This window comes from Artibeus jamaicensis, unplaced genomic scaffold (assembly GCF_021234435.1).
Source record: "Artibeus jamaicensis isolate MK-2021 breed Jamaican fruit bat unplaced genomic scaffold, CSHL_Jam_final contig_1715, whole genome shotgun sequence".
Classification (NCBI taxonomy): domain Eukaryota; kingdom Metazoa; phylum Chordata; class Mammalia; order Chiroptera; family Phyllostomidae; genus Artibeus; species Artibeus jamaicensis.
The window spans coordinates 887,732-908,031 of record NW_026521335.1 but is presented as its reverse complement, the minus strand read 5'-3'; the positions used below and the strand labels follow the sequence as shown (position 1 = coordinate 908,031).

At 38.3% G+C, this 20,300-nt stretch overlaps 1 protein-coding gene across 1 annotated transcript in view; it reads left to right on the top strand.

Moving 5' to 3' along the window:
- ARNT (aryl hydrocarbon receptor nuclear translocator) overlaps positions 1-20,300 on the top strand; it is a 58,800-nt gene that overhangs the window by 22,555 nt on the left and 15,945 nt on the right. Inside the window, exons 3-10 of the mRNA XM_037125804.2 lie at positions 508-552; positions 7,128-7,172; positions 10,195-10,239; positions 12,208-12,421; positions 15,454-15,667; positions 17,289-17,391; positions 18,847-18,912; positions 19,523-19,608. Coding sequence (XP_036981699.1) covers positions 508-552; positions 7,128-7,172; positions 10,195-10,239; positions 12,208-12,421; positions 15,454-15,667; positions 17,289-17,391; positions 18,847-18,912; positions 19,523-19,608 — 818 coding nt within the window. The remainder of the gene's footprint in view (positions 1-507; positions 553-7,127; positions 7,173-10,194; positions 10,240-12,207; positions 12,422-15,453; positions 15,668-17,288; positions 17,392-18,846; positions 18,913-19,522; positions 19,609-20,300) is intronic.

The following is a 20,300-nucleotide window of genomic DNA, read 5'->3' as shown; positions in this document are numbered from 1 at the left end:
TTCACCTCATAGCACAATGTCTTGAATGTGGCATAGGTTACATGTTTATTAGAAAAATTAAGGGAAAAAGCAGTATTTAACAGTCTACTGAGGTCTTAAATCACTCTCTTATGTAAATGACAGTGTTTTGAAAGATGTTTGAGAGAGCTGGTAACACAGAGTAGATTATAGAAAAGAAAAATGGAACTTAATTATTCATATTAATTTTTAAAGTGGATTCCTACTCCTTTTGTAGAGATTGTACTCTGATGAAAACTTTGCCAAAGGTTAATTGCCATCCTGAGAAAATGTAAGGTAGCCATAAGTACTCTTCTTTTTGATTGTCCAATTTCTTTGTCCAGTTTGATAGAACAGGAAGAGGTAACATAGCTCTGTTTGACTTCTGTCTACTTCCTCTCTTTCTTCCATTTGGGCGGGTGTTCAAGTAGCTTATGGGCTGAGCAATTTTAATTTCTTAATGTTCTGTATTATCTGTAGGCTTACACTATTTATTGTTGTTTTCCCCAGGTTGGATTTTGATGATGATGGAGAAGGGAATAGTAAATATTTGAGGTAAGATTTTGAAAAACTTTCTGTAAATTTCTGATGTTAAATATTAGTTCATGATCTTTATATTTCTGACTTGTAATATTTTCATCTTTAGGTTTATGGCCATGCGTCATCCTAAAACTAAACTTTTCTATGATACCGTACCCATAAAGTTTTCAGACATTTTGTTAATGGCTGCAGAGGAAGGAGCTCTTTGAGGGGAGAGCAGAGAATTTACCAGACCATCCTTGTCAGTTATCTATTGCTGGGTGTTGGCTTAAAAACAAAGATTTCTTATTTCTCAGGATTCTTTGGATTGGCTGGGTGGATAGTTATTCTGCTGATCTTTCCTAGACTCATTTATAAGACTTCATTTAGCTAGTTGATAAGCTAGCAACTAGACTCAGCTGACAGGGCTGGATATCTCTTTCTTGTGGATTTTTATTCTTAAGGAGGCCAAGAGATCAGGTTGAGTTTCCTTACATAGTGATGGCTACAATCCAGAGGGTACATTCTAATCCTTTGGATTGTGGGATTTATTATACCTTTTGATAAGTAAATGCCTATAAGCCTCTGTTCTGTACTCACATATGCTGATGTTCCATTGGTCAAAGCAAGTCATATGTCTAAGTCTGAGTCAATGTGGGAGGGGCCTACACATGGGAGTAGATGCTGGGATGTGCAATTCATTGGTGGGTCATCCTCTGATACCCCTTGACTTCTACAAAATAGGAGTTGGAATTTGTACTTTTTGAGTGATGACTCTTTTGGAGCAAGGAAAATGGACTTTTAATATATTGATGGAGTTCTTTCAGAGATGGGAAATACTTATTCTTGCAGAGACCCATTACTTGGCTTTGTTTTTAAATAAGGAAAGCAATAAAAGTCAAAGGAAGGATGAAACCTTGACCGCAATCTGCACATTTTCCCCGAAGTTGAAAATACAGGAGTGGGCAAAAGTGGGTTAATAGGGCCCTGCGGTGTAGCTCGGGGGGCCTCCTCTAGTAAATAAATAAAATATTTAAAAAAAAAGTGGGTTAATAATAATAGAAATAATATAATAATCAATCAATAAATAATGATACAAGTATCTGTGTTTCACATACTCACATCTGTAAACCTACTTTTGCCCAACCTGTATGTTCATGTATTGAGAAGCACTATTCTAGATACCAGGTGTTCTGACATTGTCAGTAGAGTTTCAGAGCCTTGACATTCTTAAATGTCATTATTTTATAGATGTCGTCTGGAGAATATAAGAAAATATATAAACAAAAGGTAATAAGTTACAACTTTAAAAATTAGCACGCACCAGCCCTACCCAGGTGGCTCATTTGATTAGAGCATCCTCCTGTGCACCAAAAAATTGTGGGTTGGATTCCCAGTCAGGGCACATACCCAGGTTGAAGGTTTAATCCCTGGTCAGGTTGCATATGTGAATTAAGTGATCAGTGTTTCTCTCTCACATCTATGTTTCTCACTCTGCCTTCCTCTCTGTCTGCCTTCCTCTCTCTCTCAAATTAATTGAGATACCTTCAGGTGAGGATAAAAAAAAAGGTAGCCTGCACCAAAGAGATTCAGTGTTGCTTTGCAGATACAGTGCCCATAAGACTTTCACTCAAGACCAGACCAGAAAATTCTAATTGTTAAAAAATTGTATCAGTGGTCAAATAAAGAAATTTTGTAATACATGTCTCAGGCATACCTATCCACTTGGTAAGATGAAGTGTGACAGTTTTTTTTTTTCTCTTAATGGCTGGGGAAAGGACAAATGAACCTTTTATTTTATTTATTTATTTTTAAAAAGTTCTATTCATTTCCAGAGAGAGGGGAAGGGAGGGAGAAAAACATCAATGTTATAAGAGAAACATTGATTAGTTGCCTCTTGCATGCCCCTAGCTGGGGACCTAGCCACAACCCAGGAGTGTGCCCTCACTGGGAATTGAACCTGCAGTCGTTCTGTTTGCAGGGTGGTATGTGTACCACACCAGCCAGGGCACAAATGAACCTAATTAGATTTGCATATACAGGTGATCCTTGGAACAACATGGGCATTGGGGGCAGTGACCTCCAAGCAGTCGAAAATTCTTGTGTGACTTTTTAAAAAATCCTCACCTGAGGATATGCTTATTGATTTGAGAAAGAGAGATGTGGGAGAGAAACATCAATCGGTTGACTTCCATTCGCACCCAGATGAGGGATTAAACGTGAAATCTAAGGTATGTGCCCTGACAGGGGATCTAACTTTCAGCTTTTTGATGTACAGAATGATGCTCCAACTAACTGAGCCATAGCCAGGGCCCTCATATAATTTTTTATTTCCCTCAAACTTAAGCCATCCCTTGGTATCCACAAGGGGTTAGTTCCAGGACTCCTCCATGGATACTAAAATTCACAGATGCTATGAGTTCCTTACATAAAGTGGCACAGAGCGGAACTCCGGCCAAGATGGAGGCATAGGTGGAAATACTGTACCTCCTCACACAACCAAATTTAGGGACAACAAAGATTTAGAAACAAAACACAACCAAAACAGACAGAAAATTTAATTGTACCAAAGTCCAACAACAACGAACCATTCATCCAGACCAGTAAGAGGGGTGGAGCCAGCCGCCAGCAGAGAGGGGTCGCAGCAAAGAAAAGCAGTTGGCTGCTGGACCAACCCAGCCACGAAGGTGGTGGTTGGCAGATCCCAGGCGTGTAGTGGCAAAGGGGCAGACCCAGTGAGGGTGCAAGGTGGCTAGCTGACAGCGGTCACACACTCATGGGCAGATAAACCAGGTGAAAAAACGGACAGTGAGACCACGCAATGCAGGGTCCCAGCATCAGGAAATAAAGCCTAAAGGCACCAGTTGGAAAAACTTTCGGGGGTTGAGGTGCTGGGACAGGCCCCCAGCCTCAGAGGAGAGTTTGTTGGAGAGAGCCACAGGGTCCTAGAACATACACAAGCCCACCTACCCGGGAACCAGCACCAGAAGGGCCCAATTTGCTTATGGGAAGCGGCAGAGGGGACCAAAATACCAGAGACAGCTGAAATCCAAGAGAGAGCTGATCAAATGCCATAGCTCTCTCTCTGGCCCCGCCCCCAGTTACAACCCAGTGACTGGGTTGACCCACTCCAGTGAACACCTAAGCTTTTGCCCCTCATACATAACAGGCTGGAACAGAACGAAACATTATGGCTCAAGCAGAAGAACAACTCAAAGCCCCAGAGCCAATGCTTCTAAGTTACCAAGAGATAGCCAACTAATCAGATGCACAGTTCAAAACACTGGTGATCAGGATGCTCACAGAGCATCTTGGTCGTTGCTCAAAATCAACTGGTTGATTTTAGTCGCAAATTAGATAAAAAAATGAAGGCTACACTAAGTGAAATGAAGCAAAAGGCACAGGGAACCAACCAATAGTGATGGAAAGGAAACTAGGACTCAAATCAATGGAGTGAACCAGAAGGAAGAAAGAAACATCCAACCAGAAAAGAATGAAGAAACAAGAATTCAAAAAAATGAGGAGAGGCGTAGGAACCTCCAGGACATCTTTAAACATTCCAACATCCGAATTATAGGGGTACCAGAAGGGGAAGAGGAAGAGCAACAAGTGGAAACCTTATTTGAACAAATAATAAAGGAGAACTTCCCCAATCTGGCCAAGGAAATAGACTTCCAGGAAGTCCAGGAATCTCAGAGAGTCCCAAAGAAGGTGGGCCCAAAGAGGAACACATTAAGGCTCATCATCATTACATTAGCCAAGATTAAAATGAAGGAGAGAATCCTAGAAGCAGCAAGAGATAAAGGGGACAGTCACCTACAAAGGAGTTCCCATCAGACTGTCAGCTGATTTCTCAAAAGAGGCCTTCCAGGCAAGAAGGGGCTGGAAAGAAGTATTCCAAGTTATGAAAGGCAAGGACCTACATCCAGGGTTGCTCTATCCAGCAAAACTTTCATTTAGAATGGAAGGACAGATAAAGTGCTTCTCAGGTAAGGTCAAGTTCAAGGAGTTCATCATCACCAAGCCCTTATTATATGAAATGTTAAAGGGACTTATCTAAGAAAAATATTTTAAAAAATGAACAGTGAAAGTACAGCAAACTCAGTTATTAACCATCACACCTAAAACAAAAGCAAACTGAGTGGACAGGTAGATCAGGAGCAGAACCATAGAAATGGAGATCACAAGGACGGTTAGCAACAGGGGAGTGGGAGGAGGAGAAGGGGGGAGAAGCTACAAAGAATAAGTAGTATAGATGGTAGGTAGAAAATAGACAGGGGAGGGCAAGAATAGTATGGGAAATGTAGAAGCTAAATAACTTACAACACATGGACATAAACTAAAGGCAGGGAATGGGGGGAGGGGTGTGCAGGGTGGAGGGAAATGAAGGGGGGGAAATGGGACAACTGTAATGGCATAATCAATAAAATACATTTAAAAAAATAATAATAAAATAAAGTCTCTACAAAAAAATGGCACAGAGTGATGCATACTGTCAGTCTTTCACATCCGTGGATTCCAAACCTTGAATCTAAAATACTGTTTCAATCCATGGTTGGTTGAATCTGCAGATATGTGAAATCCAGGGATGTGGAGGGCCATCTGTATATTGAAGACAAATCCACATGTAAGTGGACCCACACAGCTCAATCCCATCACTGCCAGATGTTGTAGAAGTAAAGGCAGTGACTCAAGCCTAGAGCTAATTGATAGGTATAAGTAAGAGTAGTTTTTAACCTCTGACTCATTTATATATACAATGCAATTCCATTAAGTGTGTTTACCATCATAATTTAGGATTTCCAATTGGAGGAATTCCCAGTAAAACATTTTTAAAAAGGCTATCTTTTCCAGAAATGAAAACTTCTTGTTGATACTCATTATCTTAAGAACTGTAGGATTATTTTCTCCAATATTTTGCAAATATTTCTATGAGGTGGTCAAGTCATTGCTGTTGTTTTCAAGAATATCTGAAGTGTTCAGCAACTAGTGAGTAGCAACACAAGGGTTAACTTTAAACATTACTTTAAAAAAAGATGTCACTGACAGAACTAAGCATTATAAAACTAAACAGTGGCAAACAATTTATAATATGAGCATTGTCTGTGTAAAAACAAACAGGATATTATGAGTATGTGTATATGTACATACACATTTAAACACACATGAATATTGGAAGGATACTCAATAAGCAGGAAACTATTGTTTAAGGAGAAGAGTTTTAAAGGTCTGAGGTAAAAAAGAGATGTGTTTTCACTGCTTATAATATTGAACTGTTTAAAAATTTTGCAATAAAATATATCACCTTTTAAAATTTAGTTAATAAACTAATAAATAAATCAAAACTGGGCACTCACGTAATAAAGTAGTTTCTTAAAAAATAGGGCTCCTTTAGAGTTCATCATCATGAAGTCCTTATATGAAATGTTAATGGGACTTATCTAAGAAAAGGAAGATCAAAACTATCAACAATTAAATGACAACAAATTCACAACTATCAACAAGTGAACCTAAAAAACAAAAATAAACTAAGCAACCAACTAGAACAGGAACAGAATCACAGAAATGGGGATCACATGGAGGGTTATCAGTTGGGATGTGGAGGCATAGAATGGGAGGAAAAGGTACAGGGAATAAGAAGCATAAATGGTAGGTACAAAATAGACAGGGGAAGGTTAAGAAGGGTATAGGAAATGGAGAAGCCAAAAAACTTACATGTACAACCCATGGACATGAACTAAGGGTGGGGGAATGCTGGACGGCAGGGGGTACAGGGCAGAGGGGGGAAAAGGGGAGGAAAAAAACAGACAACTGTAATAGCATAATCAATAAAAGGTACTTTAAAAAATAAGGCTCCTTTATTTGTCAAGTGGTTGATACTCTGCAATGCAGACACTACTTAGATTATAACTACAATGGCGCAACAGCCACAAAATAAACAATTAAAAAATGGGCAAAGGACTTGAATGGACATTTTTACAAAGAAGATATATAGATGGGCAAAAAGCAAATGAAAAGCTGTTCAATACCACTAATCGGAGAACTGTCAGCTGTAGTGTATGATTCTACTTACATAAGGTAGCTAAAAGTCAAAAATAGCGGAACAAAGTCAAATGATGGTTGTTAGGAGCAGGCAGCAGTGTGGGGGATTGTAACGGAAAGATAGTGTTCAGTGGGTATAGTTTCAGATAAAGTTGAGAAAGTTCAAGAGGTCTTTTGCACAACAGTGTGAGTATAGTTAGCACTACTTAACTACATTTAAAAATGGTTAAGATGGTAAGTTTTATATTACATGTTTTTGCCATAATTACAAAAAAACAACTATCCCAAACCTTAGAGGTGCTAACAGGGCAGTCAGCTGTATCCTCATAAGATCATCATTTTTGGGGGGTGGTGGAGTGAGGTGTCTGATAAGTAAGAGTACAGGAGATGTCAGAAACTTGAGAACTTACCATGGATATTTAGTCTTATGGAATGCTGTTATTATTTCTGGATTTGTGGTGCTTTTCTGTTGGCTTTTTTCCTGTTGAATATTTTTAACCCTTTCTCATTTTCATTTCAGAGTGAAATGGACATAACAAGTATAATGCTTGACTTTTTTTCTCTTTCAGGTGTGATGATGATCAGATGTCTAATGATAAGGAGCGGTTTGCCAGGTAATATAGTAGGACATCTTGTTTCATGTTTTAGGACCAGGCAATTCAAGCATACTGAGTTTTAATTGTATTTCAATGAGAGATAATTTCTTTGTCTAGTTTCTTTTCTGTTCTAAAAGCTGGCAAACTTAGTATTATGATAATTACTATTTATGTTCAGGTAACATGGTTTCAAACTAATGATGTATTACACACAGAATTGTTTTTTTCTAATGTATATAATAGGTAGCTGTGCAGTGTGTTTGCTGGGTGTCCACAGGAACACAAACAATATAGATTTCTTGGCTGAATTTATTATTAAGTGGATCTACAAAATAAAAAGGTTTTATTCTTCTGAAAATGGCAGTAGAGAAACAGTTTTTGTGAAGATGAGTTTAGATTGAAATAAATTTGTTTAAATTAGCCATCAAGATGGGAAATACTTTGCTTTTCATTAAACAGTAAATCCTTTTCAACTTAGATGTTGGTTTTATTTTTAGAAAGTTTATTCTGTATATTATTAAATAGTAAATTGTTTTTTAAAAATGGAGTTTTCAGCTACTTCAGAAAAATGAATCATTAAAAATCCAGTGCTTAACTGTGCACTTAGTATGTATTTATTGCTGATGCTGCTGTTTTGGGGACCACACTTTGAGAACCACTGATGTACACGCCTAAGAAGTACCAGTCAGAGTAGTTAAAACCTTCTCTGCAGCAGGAAGGTGCTGTCATAAGCTTTGAATGAGAGGATACTATACAAAATGCAGATGGGATTTTTCTGTAGTAACAGTATATAGGATTGAAGCACAAAAGTCAGGGAGGTAGCAAGGAGGCTATTGAAATAATAATCATGAGGGCTATGGTAGAGTGGCAATGGAAATAGGAGAGGAGTGAATTTAAGAGGTTTTTGAAGAATGTGTTTATCGAAGTAGATACTTGTAAACACTTCAGGATGAGAATCATCTCTAAAACGAGAAGCTAATCATAGATATTTGGGAAATAGTTTTTTTAGCTGCATTAGCAGTCAGACCATCAAATGGTAGTGGTGGTATACATTCACATTCTCTTTACTGAAATTCCAGAAAGCTGTGAAAACATGATCTGAACTATTTTAATCTTATTTGCCTTACTTAAAGTAAATATTTATATATTTCATTCAGAAATATTAGAGTGGGTAAGGAATTATGGATCTGAAGTAGGAGGAGGCAGTAGTGACAGGAATTTTAGATATTTTAACTTTTAGACAACACAACTTATTCTTTTAAGATAAGATTTGTTAACCTAGTTCATCTCACACATCTTCCTTTGGAGTTCAGTAGAGGGTCTTCTAAAGCTAAAAATGCATAGATTTTTCTCAACTTTAAAAAAGTGATTTGTAGTTTATTAAGGAACTGTAATGACCAATAAACATGACACATTAAATATCACTCAGTTCTCTTTTTCTACTCATAGTGTATGTAAATTTTCACATTTAAAAGTTCTCATAGTTACTACATTATTTCAGGTCTCCTTTTAATTGCTGGCTGTTTCATAAAAATTTTGTCATATATTGATAAAATCATTGTGCTTATCATTTTTGGTAGCCTGTTAAAATGTCATACTTTACTTAGACATTTTTTGAGATTTCTTAATCTATTTTTAGATACGTGAGGTCTGTCCAGAAGGTGTCCAGAAGGTATCCAGCAATGTAGTATGAAAAATAAAGACATTTATTGAAGAAGATAGAAGAAACATTGTATATAGGACAGTGATACCTCAGTCCCCTTCAAAGTGGGCACCTTGGAACCTTACAGTTCTCCCAATTGCCATCAGCTGCCCTCCCTATCGTATTTTCCTGAATCTGAGCAATGGTCTGAAATCTCTTCCCTTTCAGAAGTGATTTTAGTTTTGGAGAAAACCAGAAGTCATAGGGCATCAAATCTGGACTGTAAGGTGACTAAATCACCTGGGCGATTTGATGTTTTCCCCCAAAACTCTGCACAAGACATGTGGTGCATGAGAGGGTGTGTTGTCGTGATGAAGCTGCCAATCACTAGTTGCCCATAGCAGCGGCCCTCTGAATCATCCCAATAGTTTCCATGGAGAAGTGTTCAAGCTTAATGTAAAATTTGATGCAGATTTGCTGTTCTACTTGCTCAGTCATTTTGAATGTGACAGCCACACAGTATACGTTCATTCAAGGGCCTCTACCACCCCCACTGGCTAGTACAGTGAGGTCGTCATTGTTCATGCATGTGCATTCCAGTCTAGTCTCCTTGGCAGCAGATTAACGTGCAAAACATTATATCAACAATGGCTGGACTTTTTCTGGACAGACCTCATGTATATTTAAAATGGGATTGATTAATGATACACTGGCCTACCAACACCTTGGTGTTTCTTTAGTTGCCACCAATCCTTACAGTATTTCAGTTATCCAGAGAAACTCAGTGGCAACCCTTTGCAGCCCCTTCTAGCGGGAGAGTCGCTACTGGATACTGCTTTAGGATCGAATCAACTATAGGAGAAATGCCAGAAACCTAGCTTTTAGTTTGACCCATATAATTTTCCAGTAAAACCTGATTGGCTACTCTGTCTGTGAGTACATGTGTGCATGCCTGTGTGTTATAGAGATTGTATTTGTGATCACTTGTTTGACATTCTTATCAGGAGTTCCTCTTTGATTCTTTGGATATCATTTTCTTTACAGATTGGGAGCAGTGTGTGAGAATAATCTTGTTCAATCTGTGTATATTCTTGATTTTTATAGAGATTGACTGGCAAAATGCTTTCTGTGTTCAGAGTATGTTAATTTATAATAAACACTGGCCTTTCTTTTGTGTTGGCTTTTTTCTCGTTACTTTTTCTTTATCCATACAGGTGGCTTTGTAGAGTTTTGGGCAAGGTTCCTGTCCATATTTCTATTTTCCCTGTTCTCTAAATCTGTTTTGTTCTATTTCTTTTCCTGTTTTTTCTCCTTCCTCCTTACCTTCCTCCCTTCTTCACTTCCTTCCTTTTTTATTTTTATTTAAATTTTAGCTTAGTTCATTAATTCTGTTTTTAGGTCGGATGATGAGCAGAGTTCTGCGGATAAAGAGAGACTCGCCAGGTAGGAGAACAGTATCTTTTAGCATGATGAAGCAGATAATGCTGCGTTTGTATTTCTTTTCGTACTCTGCTCTTTTCTTCCCCTTTCTGTTTGCATTTTTCCTTATCTGTGGCAAGAGGGGACAAGATTTTTTAGAAGTTTGTGTGTAGAAGGAATTTTGGCTTCCCCCATCAGAAAATGAGTGGTGACGCATTGAGGGAACTTTACTTAGGAATTTAAAAAATTACTTGTATAGTTTTCTCTTTATCTTGGCACTAAGCTTCACAGAACAAAAAGTTTTTAGGAACAATGTTGCTGTGCCAATTGGTCCTTTCGCAGGGAAAGACTCTTTTATCAGAAATATTAATAGATATGCCTGTGTTTGCAATTAGTTCATGACCTTTAGGCCTCAGCCTTTATTTCACACCCCTCTAGGAAGCTCATCCTTATTTCCATGTGTAAACTCACAGCACAGATTACTGTGTCACAGCAGTACTGGTGTTGCTTTGATGATTGAATCTTTTTGGTTTCAGCAGCCTTGATGTGGCTGTTTAAAAGATCAGCCTTCTGGACTTCAGGGTCAGAAATCTGTTGTTACTAGAGCAGAATTTTAATGTTTCTTAGACAAAATAACTACATATGGACCTCTGTGGTGAGACCTTTTCTCTCTTTTTCTGGTCTCTGATTTGGGATGACTCAGTAGGAGATACCTCATTGACATCAATGTCCATTTACTACTCCCCCCAACTCCCCTTCTCTGTCATTATCTCTTTCAGCTGGGTCACGAGCTTATTTTGCTGCCATTTCAACTCCTACTGACTCTTTCACTCTCCAGAAAACTGATGTGGCCTGGTGTGGTGGGAAGAGCATTGCATTCATTGAGTGTGAAGGCAGCCCTTGGAAAACTCAGATTGCTTGACCTTAGTTTGCTCTTCTCATAAAAAAGGGATTTATGTTAAATTAGTATTATTTTTCTTTTTATTTTGACAAAGAACTTTTGTTCAAATAGAATCCTTACATGGTAATAGAAGTAAATAAAAAAATAAAGTTGCCCAGGTAGCAGAAACGCACTGTGCTGTTTGGGTCTTTCTTTGAGGGATCCCTGTGGATGACACTGAGGAGTTACTGGGCTTTTCAAAAATCTAGTTTGAAAGTACCGGATTATTATTTTCAACAGTGATATCATTCTGTTTTGATTTTGAGGATGTCAGTATTGGAGATGTGATCTGCTTACCCTGATGAAATACAAAATGTCTGTTTTCAGGCCTTTTCATCGCCCTCCCTACTTCACTCCTCTCCCATTCCCTTTTTCCCAAACTGGGGTCTCTATGAGGACCTCTAATAGGTGGTATATCACATGCTCTTGAGCTCAGTGTCCTGGCACCATATCAAGATAAAGAAAGTAGGACTTCATGCATAAGAGGGACAAATAAAACTTCAGAATCTTTTAATTGTTTTCTAGTGTCGAAAATAAGAGGGGAGCTTAGAATATACACTATTTTGTAGATCAACAGTATTTATACTATATCATCAATTCTTGTATCAGCTGTTGAGCAATATACTTGTGTTGGAAATAATTAGTCATTTTATGTTTTCAGCCTTTAAACGATAGAATTAGTAAACATGGAGTCAGTAAAGCTGAGATTATTTGTTTCTTAGGAACTTAAGTGACTAAAATCAGTTAGAAAATCTGTCCTTTCTTAAAAACATTTTTTGTTCTGAGGGAGTGGTAATTTACATAGAAGGTGAAGTTTTCAGGAGATAGAACTGCTGGTATCTGCTTATTCTCTGTCTGCCTTGCTAGTTTCTATTCCATGCTTGCTGTGCATGAGAATGTTGGCAAACCTCACTCTAACTTCTGAGACTTAAGCATCTCTGAATCTGAACACCACATTTTTTCAGCAGCTTGGTATCCATATCACTCTCTGTGCTTCCAAATATTCAGATGTGACCTTCTGGATGGGACTTGTCCTCTCTTTCTCTGTGCAGGGAAAATCATAGTGAAATTGAACGACGGCGACGGAACAAGATGACAGCCTACATCACAGAACTGTCAGACATGGTACCTACCTGTAGTGCCCTGGCTCGAAAACCAGACAAGCTAACCATCTTACGCATGGCAGTTTCTCACATGAAGTCTTTGCGAGGAACTGGCAACACATCCGCTGATGGCACCTACAAGCCGTCTTTCCTCACTGATCAGGTCTCTGGGATGTCCAACTTTGAGAGGGTCTAGAGTCTGTGAAAGTTTTTATCTTTTTGTAGTGGATGACCATAATCCTGAATATTGGGAGTCGTAGCTCAGCTGAATCTGTAGATCGTTTAAAGGGCAAGAGTTGAGCTCTTAAGGAAAAATTCACACCATGGGAAAAGTGACTTTTGATTCTTGGCTGTAACATTTATTAGCATTGGAACAGTGAGCAGACTTGTGAAAACTATTTAGCAAGCTTATAAGTATTTTAGAACTTCACTCATAAATACAGCATAAAAGGTGGAAGAAGAGCAGTGGAGTCACAGGGAGAAGAGATGACTATGTCCAGGGAACCATTCCTCTTCCTTGGCTCTAGGATTATAGAAGGCAGCTTCTAGTTTTAGTGATATAAGGAGTCTGACAAGCACTTGTCATTTCTTTGTGATGTGTTGTTACTTGATGATGCATTATGAAAAGAATCAAGAAGGCAAAAACATTTCCAGACTTCATGAATTCAGTCTGAATATGAGTATGTGAGTGGCAGGATACATACCTAAATGAAAAACAATAAGAAAATGCATACAGAGAAGAAATGCCCCTTTTTTAAAAACTGAATTTATATGGGGCTAGTTAAAGTAGGTATATACTGGAGGGATGGCTAAAGTGAATAGCATGACCAGGCCTGAGTTAGATGGTCCATAAAGACTTCCAAGAGTAAGGAAGCCATGTTCTGTTTTGATTTTAAAAATTACACAGGGTTAAGCCCTGGCTGGTGTAGCTCAGTGAATTGAGCGCGGGCCTGCGAACCAGACAGTCACGGTTCGATTCCCAGTTAGGGTACATGCCTGAGTTGCAGGCCGGTTCCCTGCAGGCCAGTTCCCAGCAGGGAACGCACGAAAGGCAACCATACATTGATGTTTCTCTTCCTTTCTCCTTCCCTTCCCCTCTAAAGATTAAAAAAAAAATCTTAAAAAAAAAATTACACAGGGTTAGGGTTACTGCAGAAAAATTTGGAAAATCTAGGAAGTATAAAGAAGAAGAAAAATAAAGAAGAAAACAAATTCACCTGTAATGCCACTCTTTTAGTTAAAGGATTAAAAAGAAGGAAGGAATATGATTTGGAAGAAAGCAGTAAGAAGACTTTTCCATTAAGGATGATCTCTGTGAAAGCACATATAGCACAGGTTTTATGTATATGTATATCAAAATAGTTAATCAGTTTGTTTTAACAGTGCTCACACAGATATTGACTGAACAAACTTTAGTTGTACACCTTTTTTGAGCTAACCAGATGCTTGTTCTGTGAGAAATACAGAGAATGATGAGATTGTTGCTGATGGAAACACACATGTAAATAAATAAATCATATTATAAACACAATCAGCTGTGTAGTAAAGGTATAGTAATAAGTCCTGTAGAAGTGCAAATATGAAAAACAAAGAATAGGGGAGCAGTGTTGTAAGTTTTTGGAATAACCTGAGCAATGTAATAACAAAGCCTAGTGAGAATGGTTGGATTATTCAAAGAAAAGTAGTTTAGTGTGCCTTGGGAGATGATAATAGGAAGGTAGGCTGGGATTTGACTGATAATGGAATATTTAGATGTTATGTCAAAGAATTAAGATTTTAATTTTCAGGCAGTGGGGAGTCATCAATAATGTATTAGTAGAAGCCCTGGCTGGGTAGCTTAGTTGGTTAGAGCATCATTCTAATACACCAAGGTTGTAGGATTCATCCCCTGTCAGGGCACATACCAGAATCAGCCTGTTTCCACTAATAATCAGCCAGAGTCCACTTATTTATGCATACATAAATAAGTGGAACAGTGATGTTTCTCAAATCAAGTAAAAATTGAAAAAACTATATTAGTAGATGTGCTAGCTTTTTAAGAATGGATTGGTATAAGATGACCAGGGCAATGACATAAAGCTGAGTTGTCATACTCATGAGAGAGATTAGACAGATTTTGAGACATGTAGCTTGGGACAGAAGAGGTACTGTTGAGAAGGAATGCTGGAAGAGCACTAAGGATTATTTTTTGGAAAGGGAAATGATGACAAGTTTTGAGATGTTGAAATTGAGTTGCTGCTGGAATGTCTATTAGGAAACGTTACAGATACTTGAAATTTAGGTCTGTTTAAAGCTCAAAAAAATTAGGCAAGTTTAGAGATGTAGACTTTGTATTCATAGCAGGGAGGAGTAGATATAATTTCTCAGGGAGAGATTATGGATAGAGAAGAGAATTTAAGACAGAGCATTCAAATATGCCTGTACTTAAGACCTGAAGAAGGGAAAGGGAGCCTGGAACAGAGAAGGGACATTTACAAACGAAGCAGAGGTTGGCATATGATGTCATCGAAGCTAAGGAAAATAAAGCTTAAAAGATAGAATGGACAGTACTGTCAGATTATGCAGAGAGATGGAATAATAAAGAGCCAGGAAAGGGAACATGAATTGACAATTAGGAGGGTTTGACTTTGTAGTCAGTAACCTCCTGAAAAAAAAAAACAAACATGAATGCTCTGGTTTAAAGTAAGGATTGCAGTGGGATTGAGAAATGAAAGATAGACTAGAGCCAATGAGTATAACATTATTCTTAGTATATAATCTTGGTACTGAGGAAGAGATATGAGTCAGGCAGAGTTGAGGAAAGAAATGTGCAGAATTGAGAAAAGTTTATCATATTTATAGATCTGAGGTATGAGAGAGAGAAAACCAGAATATATGTAGAGGAGGATCCTAAAGAGAGACCAGAGTGTGTGTGATCAAGAACTCAGTTTTTGTTACTGGGAAGTCATTGTATTCTGTCTTGAGTCTTAGGATGTGGCTGGATAATGGCATAGACACATTGAGGAAATGTCTGTTGGAAAAAAATCTTGTCAGTGAAGGTAATTACATTTAGGGTGCAAAGCTGTGGCTGTGGATCAGGCAGGAGTCAGCAATTACAGAGAGATACTTCTGGTTGGAAGTGTCTTATTTCCCATGAGTAATAATACCTGTTTTTTCAGAGTTCAGTATTAACTTTTATTTCTTTTCTTTGGACAGGAACTGAAACATTTGATCTTGGAGGCAGCAGATGGCTTTCTATTTATTGTCTCATGTGAGTCAGGCCGGGTGGTATATGTATCTGACTCAGTGACCCCTGTTTTGAACCAGCCACAGTCTGAATGGTTTGGTAGCACACTCTACGATCAGGTGCACCCCGATGATGTGGACAAACTTCGTGAGCAGCTTTCCACTTCGGAAAACACTCTGACAGGTATGAAATATATGAATGGAAGTCCTTCACTTTTATTCTGAGACAGAAGAAGTGTTTTAGCCTTTATTTTTATTTATTTATTTTTAAAGATTTTATTTATTTATCTTTGAGGGGAAGGGAAGGAGAGAGGGAGAGAAACATCAATGTATGGTTGCCTTTCGTGCATCCCCTGCTGGGAACTGGCCTGCAGGGAACCGGCCTGCAACCCCGGTATGTGCCCTGACTGGGAATCGAACCGTGATTGTCTGGTTGGCAGGCCCGCGCTCAGTCCACTGAGCTACACCATCCAGGTGTTTTAGCTTTTAGATTGGATTTGGCATGGCTTCTAGAATTTTCTCCTTTAATGAATATAATTAGTTCTTTTTATTAACATGCAGAAAATATACTTTGTAGCTAGCTCATCCTTAGAAACTGTTTCATTAGTGACAGTGCTCATTAAAAATGTACCTTAATGTTAATGTAAATAAAACAGTAAAAACAAAATCTACAATAAACTTTTTTCTGTTCTAAAAGAATTAAGTTATACATATTTCTGTTTTATTTGTATGGGTAATTACCTGGTGTTTTTTTCTACTCTGTTGTGCTTGGCTTTGTATTAGGTTCTGTGATAATAGATTTTTATTTTAGAGAGGAGTTCCCAGTCAGTGTATAAGATTTTCCTTTTTTTTGTATTTGTACTATTTTTCTGTCTTTTTGGGTTTTGTTATCCCACCTTCCTGCCCTCCCCACCCTCGCGCGCCCCCCCCCACACACACATATTTTAATGCTATTCAGTCCTTTTGCCGGAGTTTTGCTAAAGGAAGTAAATCACATCTGCTTCTAAGCAACTCTGGAAAAAATTTTAAAGTGGAAGCAGATCAAAACTACTAATTAAAGTAAAGTGGAAGCAGATCAGAACTAGTAATTAAAATAAGACCATTGTGGTCATGCTAGCGTTGCCATTTGGTTTTCCTGTCTTTTATATTTTTAATGGATTTCATTTTTCTAGTTCTTTTTTCCTAAAGTTGCCATCAGTTTCTGTATCTTATTGCTGATAAAATTGTTTTTAAGCCAGTGACATTTACTTTGTATGTGTGCATTTGTGTGTGTGCACATACATATAAAAATAACCCTGTCCTGGGTGCTCAGTCGGAGCATCATCCCATAACTGAAGGGTCGTGGGTTTGATTCCTGGTAGGTCACATATGATCCCCAGTCCAGGTGTGTACTGGAGGCAAGTAATTGATGCTTCTCTCTCGAATTGATGTTTCTCTCTCTCCCTTCCTCTCTCTCTAAAGAGCAATGGGGAAAAGAAAGTCCTCAGGTGAGGATAAAAAAAAATTAGACCCAAGACTATATATAACTTTGCCTCTTGTTTGCCAGCACTATTTTCCACTCCTGCCTTTTTTTGCACAAGGTTATTCCTAGTACTACCTTTGAACTTAAGAGTAAGATATCTTGCTGGGAATTGAGGTATTTTAGACTTGGAAAAAAATCCATCCCCTCCATGGCCTATTGCAGTAAAAGCCAGAAGACTGGAGAGCATGAGTAGGTTACATACTAATCGTTGCCTTCAGTGTCTCTCCCCCTCCTCCTTCTATACAAGAATGTACTACAGGCTGCTCTTCACATTCTTCTTCAGGGCGTATCCTTGATCTGAAGACTGGAACAGTAAAAAAGGAAGGTCAGCAGTCTTCCATGAGGATGTGTATGGGCTCAAGGAGATCATTTATTTGCCGTATGAGGTGAGTGTCAAACTGAAGGTTGTAATTTGACATAGGAAAAACTAAGAGCTGAGGGTTTGATTTCTGGTCAGAGGAGTTAAACTCTTAAATCCAGGCTCTGGGTGGATTAAATTGAACTCTCAAGACCCACATGGGTTGTGACATACAACAGAGTGTCTGAGAATGGAACTAACATTTACTAAACCCCCCATGCCAGACGTTAGGATGGGTGCATTGTGTCTGTCATCTTGTTTCCCACAACTGTCCTGTAGGGGAGAATTCACGGTTACTATTTTGCTGATTAAAAAAAAAGACTCAAACAGATTAATTTCCCAGGATTATGTAGGTAATGTTTGATACAGGATTTTATTTTGATCCATAGTAGTCAGACTTCAAAACCTGTATGTTTTTCCCCCAGTACATCATGAGAGAACATCCATGTATTCAGACCATTTCTGGGTTTTTGTTTCTGTTTCTTGGTAGGAATTTGAGACTTTCTTATGTCTTTTAGTTAGTATTTATAAATTTTATACTGTACATTTTAGAATTCTGAAGGAAGGAGTGGTAGTACTTTTTATGTAGGTAGAAAAGACGTCTCTCAAAGTCACAAAATAATTTCAGGTTATATAGTGTGAAATTGACTTCTTTGTACTGAGAATATGCTTATTAGAAGTGGTGAGTAGGAATGTTAAGAGAGTTTTCCTGGGAAAGTTGCAAAATTGAATTGTGGCTCTGGTTTAAAGTAGCTTCAGATGCAGACTGAAGGATTTGCCACTTACTGTCTTCTGAGATGCTGAGCAGATTCACTGACTACTTTGTGTTTTGATTTTATCATCTAATACTGAAAGTTATATTAACTTCATAAAGTTGTTATGAGGATTAAATGAATATATATAAAGTGGCTTAGAATAGTGTATGGCACATAGTCCATGTAAGTTTTATGTATTATTTTAAAGAAATTAGAGGAGCAAAGTACAAAGTGGGAGAGAGTGTCCCAATATGTGGACATCGCTAATGGAAAGACATGGTAGGAGCAACATACATACTAACAAAATGTAGCCAATACATTGGGTTGCTGTGGTTCAGAGTCAGCAAAGTACAACTCTTCATTTTATTTGTAAAGTGCTATTGGAAGACCACCGTGCCCCTTTGTTTACATGTTGTCCGTGGTTGCTTTCATGCTATAGTGACAGAGTTGACTAGTTGCAGCAGATTGTATAGCTACAAAGCTATATTTACTATCTGGTCCTTTACAGAAAAAGTATACCCAGCTCTGATGTAGAGAATCTCTGCATTTGAAGAACATGTGGGAAATTTCGACTTCAAATTCTAGGACAGTTACAAGTTTTAGAAATACCAAATCTGACATTTTTATCCTTCCTTGTTAGGAGCATTGTTAGCAATTTTGTGTCTAGTTGTATTCAGAGCCCATTAGTGCAGATTAATCACTTTTAATCTTTCTGTTCATTGAAACAGGTGTGGCAATAGCTCTGTGGACCCAGTTTCGATGAATAGACTGAGCTTTCTGAGGAACAGATGCAGGTGAGATCCTAAGCAATGAAAACCAAAGGAATGGCCAGGTACCTATAGAGATCACCACTTCTTCAACTCTTACTGTAGTACTTCCTTTAGCAGCCCTCACCCTCATCCCTCACTCTTCAGCTACTTTGTTTCTGGCAACGTTTTCCTGATTCTCTAAAGCTGCTTTTGATTATCCTGTTTAAGGAAGTTGCCTTGCTATTTTATCCACTTTCTTCCTGCTGCAGTACCTTTAAGTTGCTTTACTTTGGCAAGGGTCAACAATATGATGGTTGTCCTTGCTGGTGTGGCTTAGTTGGTTAGAACATGCTTCCTGTACAACAAAAGGTTGGGGGTTTGATTCCAGGTCAGGACACATACATAGCAGGTTTGATCCCTGGTCGGGGTACGTGCAGAAGGCAACAAATAGATGTTTTCCTCTCTCTTTCTCTGCCTTCCTCTCTCTCTAAAATCAGTAAACATTATAAAAAATATCACAGTCACTCTTGAGAAGAAAGGATCCAAATATAGTTATTCTGTTTTCTAAACACCCAAGGACCTAAAGGGTTGAAGCCAGCGTTTTGTTAAAGTGTTACTGAGTAGGGTTTTCTCCTCACATCTGTAATTCTTCCAGGAATGGCCTTGGCTCAGTGAAGGATGGAGAACCTCACTTCGTGGTGGTCCACTGCACAGGATACATCAAGGCCTGGCCCCCAGCAGGTAGGAAAGTTGGCTAGTGTTTTCTCTTTGGGTGCAGCAGGTTCCTTGGAGTCCAGGCAAGTTAGCTAATGTTTACCATGATGCTGGTATATGACCTGTACTTTGGTATAAACTGTTAAGAAAATAGGAAAGAAAAAGCAGACTCCTTTTCTTCTCTTATGGACTTACATTCCAGTTGATGAGATGATTGCACCCACTTGAAAATGAGTCAGTGTTAGCTGTGCCACAGAATGTATTTTTTAAATGTGTAAATTCATAATTACACTGAATACCTGTGTTCTAAATATTTGTGTATTAAAAAAGTTGAATACAGTTAATTTGGGAAAACTTTCTAAAGTAGGAGCAAGACTTGGAGGGAGAAGGGGGAAATGATTTGATTGTAGTGATTGATAAAAGGAATATTCTTTGCCAAAGCACAGTATTCTTTGAGCAGATTAGCTTTACTAGAACTTGAATTTAAACAGGGAATGTGAGAAAGGTGGTTGGAGTACAGGGACCAGCCTTTAAAACTGGCTTTTCAGAACTTCCAAATTATGCAACTTTATCACTTCCCTGATGGATGAGTATGATTTGGGAACAGGTGTTGTAGGGAGACAAAAACTAAGAGAAGAGAGGCAAGGTAGTATAGTCTGTTTTGTAAGAGATTAAACTTTGGACTTGGAGAAACCTGGGTTTGATTCTGCCATTGTTAT